This window comes from Oncorhynchus masou, chromosome 11, assembly GCF_036934945.1.
Source record: "Oncorhynchus masou masou isolate Uvic2021 chromosome 11, UVic_Omas_1.1, whole genome shotgun sequence".
NCBI classification, from domain to species: Eukaryota; Metazoa; Chordata; class Actinopteri; order Salmoniformes; family Salmonidae; genus Oncorhynchus; species Oncorhynchus masou.
The window spans coordinates 39414051-39427494 of NC_088222.1; the positions used below are offsets into that span (position 1 = coordinate 39414051).

General features: G+C 41.0%; 1 protein-coding gene across 2 annotated transcripts; it reads right to left on the reverse strand.

Moving 5' to 3' along the window:
- Positions 1-1245: 1245 nt before the first annotated feature.
- On the reverse strand, positions 1246-10321 carry LOC135548676 (protein MIS12 homolog). 2 transcript variants are annotated; one of them, XM_064978508.1, is made up of 2 exons: positions 9697-10321; positions 1246-3071 (listed from the first exon to the last, which is right to left on the reverse strand). In XM_064978508.1, exon 2 carries the CDS (start codon positions 3061-3063, stop codon positions 2410-2412), a length of 654 nt encoding a protein of 217 aa, XP_064834580.1. In that variant the 5' UTR covers positions 3064-3071; positions 9697-10321; the 3' UTR covers positions 1246-2409. The 2 variants fall into 2 exon arrangements, with proteins under 2 accessions (XP_064834580.1, XP_064834579.1); XM_064978507.1 differs by lacking the exon at positions 9697-10321 and adding an exon at positions 7839-7948.
- Between the last annotated feature and the right edge of the window lie 3123 nt (positions 10322-13444).

The following is a 13444-nucleotide window of genomic DNA, read 5'->3' on the forward strand; positions in this document are numbered from 1 at the left end:
TTCTCCCTGTACCCCCCATTGCACTGAGAAAGAGCTCTCACTCTATCACTAAACTAATGGGGTCTCTCTTCCCCCACTCCACCCTTCTTAATCACCCCATCCCAGATTGAAGTTCATTAACATTGCCCTCCTGCCTCACTCACTGGCTCCCTATCTGACATAAACACTATTTCGGGCCCACTCAGGGATAGCTGCTACTCTGCAGCCCTGTCAGCAACGTGTCCTGGCTGAGTGAGAAGGTGGAAAAAGAAAGATAAGTTATTTATCAGGGGACTTGAGCCCCGGTGTAATCCAACAGTGGCAGGGTAGGGAGAGAGGGGGATTGGGGAGATGCAAAGAGGGAATGGGAAAGAAGGGGATTGAAGAGAGAGGAAGAAGGAACGAGAGAGAAAGGTGGGCTGACAGGCTCCATCCCTGCGTCCTTGGGCTCGTTTGGGTGCCCCCCCGCTGCTTTGGCGTTAACGGAAGAGAGAGATGAAAGAGAGCGAGAGGGTGGGGCTGCTAACCCAGTCCTCCCTTCCCCCATATTCAGACCCCTCACTGCTATCCTCATCCTTTTTATTTTGCTCAGGCTCAGTACTAGCCCTCCAGCAGCACTACATCTAAGACATGTCACTTTTTGGGAGAGTAGAACTACTGTACAATACACGCTATGTACCATAACATTCACAATAATTGCATGGAAATTTGGCAAAAATGTTGTACATTTTTCAAACAGATCACAAAGAATTGGTACCAAGTTTCCATTGTGCATACTCACATCTACTGCATCGGATAAATATTTAGTGCCTTTACACGTCTTGGAATTGTGAGGTGGCTGTGGAACATTTATACATAATAAACCACAACATTGATATGCTGAGTAGACTAAGATGTGAAAGTATTATTTTAACTTTATTTAACAAGGCAAGTCAAAAGGCCTTCTGTGGGGACGAGGGCTGAGATAAAAAATAATTTAAAAAGATGACAAAACACAGAGACAACACCACATAAAGAGAGACCTAAGACAACATAGCAAGGCAGCAACACATGACAAAACAGCGTGGTAGCAACAAAACATGGTAGCAGCACCAAACAAGGTACAAACATTATTGGTCACAGACAACAGCACAAAGAAGGTAGAGACACAACAATACATCACGCAAAGCAGTCACAACTGTCAGTAAGAGTGTCCATGATTGAGTCTTTGAATGAAGAGATTGAGATAAAAGTATCCCCAGGCTTCAGAAATAAAAAGAAACCAGACATACGTCTCATGTTTAATTATGAGCATGAAAAGGTTTGAACCTGATTTCACAGACATGTTATGCTACTTTGATGTTACCTGACTGGATCCACCACAACAGGCTAACAAATGATTAAAATAATTATACAATGAATTTAGAATTGGGTTGTGAGCATGCATGTAAATGTGCATCTGGACATACTGTAACCAGAACAACATGTTGGATGTCCAATGCATATTGCCTTGTTTGGGGGGAAATCTGTACACCTATTTGAATGTACTCTCTGCTGGTAAAATGTAGGCCAACATTCAATTAAATGTGTTTTTATTGTATTTTTTAAACATAGGCTGTAATTACATTCCCGGTATCCATTAACAGGAAGGACCCTTTATGAATATGGAGCCTGGGGTTCCAGCCATGGACATCACACAACTGTATGATCACTGCTGGGACTCCCACCAAGACCATACTGTCAGAGCAGCCCACTGTCAAACCAGCTACTTATCAGTCAGTCAACATCATACAGCATTAGACATCACAGACAAGCCTAGACTGCATCTGACAGAGACCATGATGAGAAAGGATTGGAATGATTTAAATGATACCTGATTTAAATCAGATGCAATTGCACAATTACACTTTTATTTATTCAAAATTATTAAAGTGTTGTACATTTAATGATTTTGCCAAAAAGATAATACGGCAACGAATCAAAAATAATTCACACTGTACAATGGCACTGCTTGGTCAATTTACATTTGAGATGGCAATAACAAACCAATGCTTCCCCCTTGTGGTGACTATGGCTCCAAAGTTCATTCATTAATTAACATACATTTATTTAAAAAAAAAATGCTTTTCAAAGAACCAGAGTTAAGACTGGGAGATAAAAATAAAAAAAAGTCTAACTGCTTGAGCCTCTTACTACTCAAATTGTGGATAATATATTTTGAATGTATAGTAAACCATCAAAAAGTAAATATATCAAACCAAAGATGAATTATGATTTAAAAAATGCTCACATTCTTGTTTGTAAGACTTGTGTCTGATAAATTGTATAATTGTTAATACATCCAAAGGCATAGAATTCTATTTGTCTTTTGTCTGACAGAGGGTGCTATTCCAAGTCAGAATGTTGCCACACCTGCAACCTACCCATCTCACAACACCACTAACAAGTAGTTTACACCATGTGGGTCCATCCCACTGACGAGTCCTCATCCAGTCTTTTGCTTTTCTTATTGATCTCTCCAAAGACAGCCTGCAGTTTCTTGACCGACTGCATCATCACACAGAAGCTGTTGTGAAAGCTGCCCATTCCCTCCTGCATCCATGCTGCCTGTAGTTCTCCAATCCATCTCAGGATCCCATCCAGCTGCTCTTGGACCGCTCTTTGCTCCTCCAGTTCAGCCAGCAAGGCCTGCCTGGCACACACCTCCACTTGGTACGCTTGTTGCAGCTCCGCCAGGGAAGACTCCAGCTTAAGAACCTCCTCTAAACGTTGAGGGTACTTTTTGTGTGGCTGGTCGTCAGGCAGCAACACATTAGGCGGGACTGAGAGGACGTTGTTGACCAAAACGGTTTCCATGCGACCAGACAGACGCTTGAAGCGTTCCTGAAGGAATATCTGCAACTTTTGGGTGCATTCTCTTGCCCTTAAATGTAGTTGCTCTCCATTTGGTTCAGTTCCGCTTAGTTTTCTCACGAACACTGCTTCTACGACAAGTAGCAATTCATTCAGGCAGTCCTGAAAGGCACTGTATACTCTCACCATGCAGGTCTGAGGGGTAAAACCAAAGAACTGTGCCTCGTACAGCTTGAGGGAGGAGGGAGACATTGCCTCCTCTAGAAAAAAAGAAGGCAGAATATTGTCTTTACATTGGGATGCACAGGGTTCATACATATTTTGACAGATAGAATTTCCTTGACTTTTAACCAAATTTCCTTGACAAACAGTTGGTGGCATTACCAACAATTGGCGCTTCCTTTTTATACGTACATAAAAAAGTTAGCGCAATGTGGTATCGACACTGGAAGGCTGCTCTCTGATCCCATTTCCTGTCGTTGTGCAAGGCACTTAAAGTAGAATACCTGTTACGCAACTGTATAAAACATGTGGTCAATCCTCAGTGTGGAGAGCTACTGGGTGTGCAGGCTGTTGATTAAGCCCTGCTTAAAACACATCTGAGATAGTTTATCTAGGTCCGGTTGAGCAGCTAATTTCTAAAATGTGGTTTGTTAGAGGGGGACTGGAATAAAAGTCTGCACGCCCATTAGCTCTCCTGGGGGATGGTTGACCACCCTTGATTGCAACAAAATAGGTTTTGTGCCTTTTTAAAGAATTATCTCATTCAATATATCAAAGATCGAATGGCTATGGTAAGCTACAAATCGCTATAATCAGCTAAAGCAAGCCCACATGTTTTCTTCAGGAAATGTACCTCTTCAACTTTAGTCAAATATACCTTAGAAGTGTTTACATTGCAGGCTGACTAGCATCTATTGAGTTGCAATTTCCCATACATTTGATCCCCAAATCAACTGCTAGTATCTACAAAACAAGTTGAAGCCACATAACCCAAAAGGCCCAAAATAACTGTTCGTGATTCACAAATTATTATTTTCATTCACATGATTCGATTCACCGCGTTTGAACCAAATCCCAGCTAATGCAATGGCGAAGTGAATCGTTCGTTTCGCCAAAAATAATTGTTTAAATTGTTAATGGAAAAAGCAAATCGTTCAAAAATAGCAAATCAACTTTGTATGGCCTTATTTGCAAGTGTCGGTGGAATTTTGGGGGGGGACATGATGAAAACAACGCATACAAATATAATAGCTAAACAGCGAACTATAGGGTACAATATATGTTTTTGAATTGGCTACCTAGTTAGTCTGTTCTCTATAATATTTTATAGGCTACGTCAATGTGCGACTGTCTCTCTCTCCTTGGGCAAAGGCCCACTCTTCTCGCACAAATTACTATTATATATTTTTTTTATGTAACTAGGCAAGCCAGTTAAGAACAAATTCTTATTTACAATGACGGCCTACACCGGCCAAACCCAGACAACGCTGGGCCAATTGTGCGCCGCCCTATGGGACTCCCAATCACGGCTGGTTGTGATACAGCCTGGATTCGAACCAGGGTGTCTGTAGTGACGCCTCAAGCACTGAGATGCAGTGCCTTAGACCGCTGCGCAACTCAGGAGCATCACATGAAAGTGATGCGCGCAAACAGACACTAAAGTGTCATGCTGATCCTGGCTGATATGTATATTTTTTATTTGATTGATCAAATTTTAAAAATGTGCATAAATAAAACTACATTAACAGAAATTATAAAATTAATTTATGACTTTTCAGATTTTATAATTTTCCCAAAAATGTTTCTTGGCCTGGAAAACAATTTTAAAATGCCATGACTTTTCATGACAGTACAAATGCTGGATGGAGACGTGTATTTATATTGGTTAATCCTGCAGTCTGTCTATTCCTTCAACGACCACATTGGAAATAAGGCCCAAGTTCTGTACAGTGTGAGTTCCTCTTGGCTCTAATGTGCTTTGTACAAATTTAACCAGTCAAAACATTTACAACTGGCTCATTCTCTCCTTTCCCCTGGTTGTAAAATGTGTTGCTGATAAATAGAAAAGTGTTCAGACATTATGATCTGGTTGGATAACAACAATAATCACTTTTTATAGTTAACCTCAGGTTTATAGCAATAAAACTACAATCAACTGACCAAACATTCCTGTACTGTAGTTAAAACTACCTAGCTAGCTAGCTATGTTGTTTCACAAAATATGTCATGCAATAGCTATTAAAAATACAGTATCACCTTGTCAGACTACTACTCTGTTCCAGCTGGCTGATGGGCGTTAATTACACTGAACAAAAATATACAACTGCAACATGAAAAGAGTTGGTGCCATGTTTCATAAGCTGAAATGACCCAGGTGGTGAGGGTAGGAAACCACATCTCCACCCCGCTGAGCCTCAACACTGGGGCCCCAAAAGGGTGCGTTCTCAGCCCTCTCCTGTACTCCCTGTTCACCCATGACTGCCATGGCCATGCACGCCTCCAACTCAATCATCAAGTTTGCAGACGACACTACAGCGGTAGGCTTGATTACCAACAACGATGAGACGGCCTACAGGGTGGAGGTGAGGGCCCTCGGAGTGTGGTGTCAGGAAAATAACCTCACACTCAACATCAACAAAACAAAGGAAATTATCGTGGACTTCAGGAAACAGCACAGGGAGCACCCCCCAAACCACATCGACAGAACAGTAGTGGAGAAGGTGGAAAGTTTTAAGTTCCTCGGTGTACACATCACAGACAAACTGAAACTGTCCACCCACACAGACCGCGTGGTGAAGAAGGCGCAACAGCGCCCCTTCAACCTCAGGAGGCTGAAGAAATTTGGCTTGTCACCAAAAACACCCACAAACTTTTACAGATGCACAATCGAGAGCATCTGGTCGGGCTATATCACCACCTGGTACGGCAACTGCTCCGCCCACAACCGTAAGGCTCTCCAGAGGGTAGTGAGGTCTGCACAACGCATCACCGGGGGCAAACTACCTGTCCTCCAGGACACCTACACCACCCGATGTCACAGGAAGGCCAAAAAGATCATCAAGGACAACAACAACAACCCAAGCCACTGCCTGTTCACCCCGCAATCATCCAGAAGGCGAGGTCAGTACCGGTGCATCAAAGCTGGGAACGAGAGACTGAAAAACAGCTTCAATCTCAAGGCCATCAGACTGTTAAACAGCCATCACTAACATTGAGTGGCTGCTGCCAACATACCGACTCAAATCTTTAGCCACTTAATAATTAAAAATTGGATGTAATAAATGTATCACGAGCCACTTTAAACAATGACACTTTATATAATGTTTACGTACCCTACATTACTCATCTCATATGTATGTATATATTGTACTCTATACCATCTACTGCACCTTGCCTATGCTGTTCGGCCATCGCTCATCCATATATTTATATGTACATATTCTTATTCATTCCTTTACACTTGTATGTATAAGGTAGTTGTTATGAAATTGTTAGATTACTTGTTAGATATTACTGCATGGTCGGAACTAGAAGCACAAGCATTTCGCTACACTCGCATTAACATTTGCTAACCATGTGTATGTGACCAATACATTTTTTTTTTTTTTTTTTTTTTTTGAAATAGACATTTTCCATATGCTCAAAAAGCTAATTTCGCTCAAATTGTGCACACATTTGTTTACGTCCCTGTTATTGAGCATTTCTCTTTTGCTAAAATAATACATCCACCTGATAGGGATGGTATATCAAAAAGTTGATTAAACAGCATGATCAGTACACAAGTACAGCTTGTGCTGGGGACAATAAAAGGCCAATAAAATGTGTAGTTGTAACAATACCACAGATATCTCAAGTTAAGGGAGCATGCAATTGGCACGCTGACTGCAGGAATGTCCACTAGAGCGGTTGCCATAGAATTTAATGTTAAGTTTGTTTTAGAGAATTTGGAAGTATGTCCAACCAGCCTCACAACAGCAGAGGCACACGGGTGGTCTGGTCAGCATGTAAGGGCAGCCCTTATATAAAGGCCATATACCCCCTTGGGCATTATTGCTTAAATAATTATCATGGCTAACATATCACCAAGGTGAAACTTGCATTACTGTAGATCTGCAATAATTTGATGTTCAAACTTGCCAGCCAACCAGAAAAGCAAGGTGGAACAATTCAGGCATTCTTGAAAATCAGAACAATCTTTTATAGCTAAAAAAATATATTTTGCAAGACATATGCATTTTAATAGTTAAGAGGTGACATCACGTGTCCCGCGTACATTCAAAATGATTCGGCAATCATAATATATTCCAAAAACACCGTTTCCATCTTCATTTGTCACAATAAAGAAAGTTCGCCCTCTGTCGAACAGATAAAAATTGATGTCGAACTTCAGTTAAGAAAATGTCACCCATCTGCCGTTTCCATTACACGTCGCAATTACATTTATTTTGTCGAATAAACCTGGGTTAATGGAAACCTGCCTAGCATTTGTATTAAAGTTACTCCATGGGGGGGGGGGGGGGGGGCACTGATATAATTACGGAGCATTTTCTAATTTCAAACGAATAGCCTGCAACAAGACATGACACTAGACACGTTTAGAATACACTGGTTGTCTTCCAAGTGGGGAATTGAGGAAATATTGAAAAGTCCTTGTGCTACGCTAAACATTAGCTACCTAACATGTATCGGCTAATGAAACATCACATTAGGCCGTTACAATCTACTAGTTAATCACGCAAGCCACTTCTGAAACACCTTGCCGACCTAAGAAACAACTAGGCTAGCTAGTAGAGTCACATGAATGATCAATATCTTTGGACTAGCTAATTAGTTAACGTTAGCTGGCTACACAGCATATTACGATGACTACGGACGCGTCGAAGAATGCAGTTAGTGCGAAACACATACTATTGGCGATAATGGATAGGCAACCATTTAGACGAACATGTCAAACAAACTATTTACATATACTGGAATGTCTATTCGTAAAGAATTAATAATTTTCTTATTATTTTGCCCCTTACCCTCACTGGTTATGTACTCCGCCATTTCCAAATTTCCCGCGCCCTTTTTGTCTGTAGTCGTCAGCTGGTACTACAAGATGTTGCACGCACAGTATCGCCGTCTACTTTTCTGGCGGAGCACGTAACACATCGTTGGTTGAACCTCGAACTCCGTGGATGAACCAGGAAGAGACGGGCTTTGTGGACCACAAGGCACAAGTACCATTGAGGCGACCCAAGAAGCCCAACGACGAACCATATCAACATTTTCACACCATCAATTAAAAGGCATTAAAGTACAATTTTAGTTTTATTTTGTAACTATTTGAAATAGACCACATTTCTTTGGCTGCCTTTGTAACATTTATAACTGAGAATTGAGACCGCATATTGGGCAGCTGGAATGACAAAAACTGATTTTTTAAAATACTTATAGCTTCGAATTTCTGAATAGAAGGCTAGGTATGGTTCTTGTCTAGATATAACATCACTAACGTTAATAATATTGTATCGTTCTAAAATCTCCATGTCATTATGACGCAACAACAAGGCTAGAACTATAGAACCAAATAAATAACCATTATCCTGTACTTTTTTAACTCTTCAAAATTGGACGAAAATCATGGAGGAGAGGTAAGACTGAATCCGGCCAACAGTTGAGTAAGAAAATAATATGTAGCTAAAAGTGTTTATGTATCAGTAGAAAAGTAGGCCTACTCACTAGTATTAACTAGATTATACCAGGTAGCCTGAGGGTAACTGAAGTTTGAAATCTGGCATATTTAGACTTGTAAAAAAAAAATGTAAGAAAAAAGATTCACACAGAATGAAAAATGACGAATACGTTTCTCCACATATCAATGCAGAGAGGTGACAATATATACTGAACAAAAATATAAACGCAACATGCAACAATTTCAACAATTTTACTGAGTTATAGTTCATATGAGGAAAAAAGTAAATTCTAATAATTCATTATCCCCTGATCTATGGATTTCACATGACTGGGAATAAAGATATGCATATTTTGGCTACAGATACCTTTAAAAACAAATGGGCTTCACAATTGGCTTCGTGGTATTTTTGTGCATTCAAACTGACAATCTATAAAATGCAATTGCGTTCGTTGTCCGTAGCTTATGCCTGCCCATAACAACCCCACCCCCACCATGGGGCACTCTGTTCACAATGTTGACATCAGCAACCCGCTTGCCCACACGATGCCATACACATGGTCTGCGGTTGTAAGGCCAGTTGGACATATTGCCAAATTCTCTAAAACGATGTTGGAGGCTGCTTATGGTAGAGAAATGAACATTCAATTCTCTGCCAACATCTCGGGTGGACATTCCTGCAGTCAGCATGCCAATTGCACACTCCCTCAAAACTTGAGACATCTGTGAGAGCCAGAAATCTTGCTTGTTTGTAGGTGAGCAAATACTTATTTTCCACCATAATTTGCAAATAAATTCATTAAAAATCCTACAATGTGGTTTTCTGGATTTTTTCCCTAATTTTGTCCGTCATAGTTGAAGTGTACCTATGATGAAAATTACAGGCCTCTCTCATCTTTTTAAGTGGGAGAACTTGCACAATTGGTGCCGGACTAAATACTCCCCCCCCCCCCACTGTATATGTTTGCCTATATTTACTCTCAGATTCAAAAATACTAATTACAGTGCATTCAGAAAGCATTTATACTCCTTGACGTTTTCCACATTTTGTTACGTTACAGCCTTATTCTAAAATTGATTAAATGTATTTTCCCCTCATCAATCTACACAGAATACCCTATAGTAAAATTGCAAATTTATAAAAAAGCAGAAATATCACAGTTACATAAGTATTCAGTACATAAGTATTCAGACCCTTTACTCACTACTTTGTTGAAGCACCTTTGACAGCGATTACATCTTCGAGTCTTCTTGGGTATGACGCGACAAGCTTGGCAAACCTGTATTGGGGAGTTTCTTCCATTCTTCTCTGCAGATCCTCTCAAGCCCTGTCAGGTTTGATGGTTTGCCTCCGTCCATCTTTCCCTCGATACTGACTAGTCTTACCTTCCTCTGAAAAACATTCCCACAGCATGATGCTGCCACCTCCATGCTTCACCGTAGGGATGGTGCCAGGTTTCGTCCAGACATGAAGCTTGTCATTCAGGCCAAAGAGTTCAATCTTGGTTTCATCAGACCAGAGAATCTTGCTTCCCATGGTAAGAGTCCTTTAGGGGCCTTTTGGTGAGGAGTGGCTTCCGTCTGGCCACTCTACCATAAAGGCCTGATTTTTGTTGTGCTTTAGAGATGGTTGTCCTTCTGGAAGGTTCTCCCATCTACACAAAGGAACTGGAGCTCTGGCAGAGTGACAATTGGGTTCTTAGTCACCTCCCTGACCAAGGCCCTTCTCCCCCGATTGCTCAGTGTTGCCGGGAAGAGTCTTGGAGGTTCCAAACTTATTCCATTTAAAAATCTCGGAGTTCTACAGACAATTCCTTCGACCTCATGGCTTGGTTTTTGCTCTGACATGCACTTCTTCTTCTATGATGTAATGGCGGTCCACAAACCAAAGTTAAAGGTACATGCCGCCACCTGCTGTGCTGGAGTGTATGGTCAATCATGGTTTACAACATTTATTTACATTCTTTTACCTTTATTTAACTGGGGAGTTTAAGTTAAGAATATATTCTTATTTTACATTGATGGCCTACCCTGGCAAATTCTAAATCCTCCTACCTAACTCAGTACTTCTGAGAAAATAAAAAAAGAGCCCTACTAACTTCTAATAGACCATCCCCATTCCCTAAATCGCTTCCAAACCCTGTCAAACCACAATGACCCTCCACTTCAATCTTTCCCTCTCTTCATACTTACAACAATATAACACATGCTCCACCATTTCATCGACCATACACTCCAGACACAAACCATTCACATGCTTGCCAACCAGATGTAAGGACGAGTTTAATGTACAATGTCCTAAGCTCAATCGAGCAAACACCACCTCTTCACTCCTAAGCTGACCTTTGATTCTTGGTCCACCGACCTTTTTTTGGAGGGCATATAAATGCCTTGGGCTCAGAGTCCCATCTCTTCTGCCACACATCTAGCAAAAAGGCTCTGATCTTACATTACATCATGGCCTCTAAACCTTCAAGCTGCATACTGGACCCTATTCCAACTTAACTACTGAAAGAGATACTTCCAGTGCTTGGCCCTCCTATGTTGAACATAATAAAATGGCTCCCTATCCACCAGATGTGTACCAAACTCACTAAAAGTGGCAGTAATAAAGCCTCTCTTGAAAAAGCCAAACCTTGACCCAGAAAATATTTTTTAAACTAAATCGGCCTATATCAAATCTCCCATTCCTCAAAAAAAAAATGAAAAAGCTGTTGCGCAGCAACTCACTGCCTTCCTGAAGACAAACAATGTATACGAAACGCTTCAGTCTGGTTTTAGACCCCATCATAGAACTGAGACTGCACTCGTGAAGGTGATAAATTACCTTTTAATTCCGTCAGACCAAGGCTCTGCATCTGTCCTCATGCTCCTAGACCTTAGTGCTGCTTTTGATAGCATCGGATCACCATATTCTTTTGGAGAGATTGGAAACACAAATTGGTCTACACGGACAAGTTCTGGCCTGGTTTAGATCTTATCTGTCGGAAAGATATCAGTTTGTCTCTCTGGATGGTTTGTTCTCTGACAAATCAACTGTAAATTTTGGTCTTCCTCGAGGTTCTGTTTAAGGACCACTACTGTTTTCACTATATATTTTACCTCTTGGTGATGTCATTCAGAAACATAATGTTAACTTTCACTGGTATGTGGACGATACACAGCTGTACATTTTGATGAAACATGGTGAAGTGCCGAAATTGCCCTCCCTGGAGTTTCAGACATAAGGAAGTGGATGCTAGTTCAAGGTCCCAAGAAACAAAGAGATCTTCTGTTGGATCTGACAATTCATCTTGATGGTTATACAGTCGTCTCAAATAAAACTGTGAAGGACCTTGGCGTTACTCTGGACCCAGATCTCTCTTTTGACGAACATATCAAGGCTGTTTCAAGGACAGCTTTTTTCAATCTACATAACAATGCAAAAATCTGAAACTTTCTGTCCAAAAATGATGCAGAAAAATTTATCCATGCTTTTGTCACTTCTAGATTAGACTACAGCAATGGTCTACTTTCCGGCTACCCAGATAAAGCACTAAATAAACAAACTTAAATTAGTGCTAAACACGGCTGCTAGAATATTGACTAGAACCCAAAAATTTGATCATATTACTCCAGTGCTAGCCACTGGCTTCCTGTTAAGGCAAGGGCTGATTTCAAGGTTTTACTGCTAACCTACAAAGCATTACATGGGCTTACTCCTACAGTACCTATCTTTCCGATTGGGTCTTGCCCTACATACCTAGACGTATGCTACGGTCACAAGACACAGGCCTCCTTATTGTCCCTAGAATTTCTAAGCAAACAGCTGGAAGCAGGGCTTTCTCCTATATATCTAAATTTTTATGGAATGGTCTGCCTCTCCATGTGAGAGATGCAGACACGATCTTGACCTTTAAGTCTTTATTGAAGGCTCATCTCTTCAGTAGGTCCCATGAATGAGTGTAGTCTGGTCCAGGGGTGTGAAAGTGAACGGAAAGGCACTGGAGCAAGGAACCGCCCTTGCTGTCTCTGCCTGGCCGGTTCCCCTCTCTCCACTGGTATTCTCTTTCTCTAACCTTTTTACGGGAGCTGAATCACTTGCTTACTGTTGCTCTTCCATGCCGTCCCTAGGAGGGATGCGTCACTTGAGTGGGTTGAGGCACTGACGTGATCTTCCTGTCCGGGTTGGCCCCCATCGGGTTTGTGCCGTGGGGAAGATCTTCTCGTGTGCTATACTCGGTCATGTCTCAGGGTAGTAAGTTGGTGGTTGAAGATATCCCTCTAGTGGTGTGGGGGCTGTGCTTTGGCAAAGTGGGTGGGATTATATCCTGTGTTGTGTCTTTACTATCATTAAATTGAAGACATAGTTTTATCAAAGATTCCCTGTAATTAGCATAACGCGATCAAAGTAATTAATCGTGTAACTGTAATTAACTAGGAAATAGGGGCACCAAGGAAAGTATTCAGATTACAAAGTTATAATTTGCCAATATAACCTTTCAGATATTTTCATATCTGATCAATAGAGTCTTCTGATAAATGATTTATTTATTTTACCTCACGTTTGTCTCATTCCAAACGTCGTAAATTGTTGGTTATCTGCACAAATCCAGTCTTCACTATGAGTCATCCATCTCTCAATTGTCTAAAATCATTTACTAACTAAGTAATTCACAGAAACAAACAGTAAATATGGTTACATGAAATGATAGGAGAATGTGCCCTAGTGGGCTGAACCGGCATGGCGGATTGTTTGACAAAAGGAGTGGGGGGTCGACAAAGAAGTCACTACAGAGTTAATTATAACAATTAAAATGCTAATCCCTTACACATGAACGCTCACTCATTCGGGAACAATTGCAATCAATATATATATTTACGCTCAGTGTGTCATCTTGATCGCTGGTGAAAAGTCTTTATTTTGTAGAATTGTCTGTCTCTCTCCCTCTCCCTGTCTCTGTCTTGGTTAGA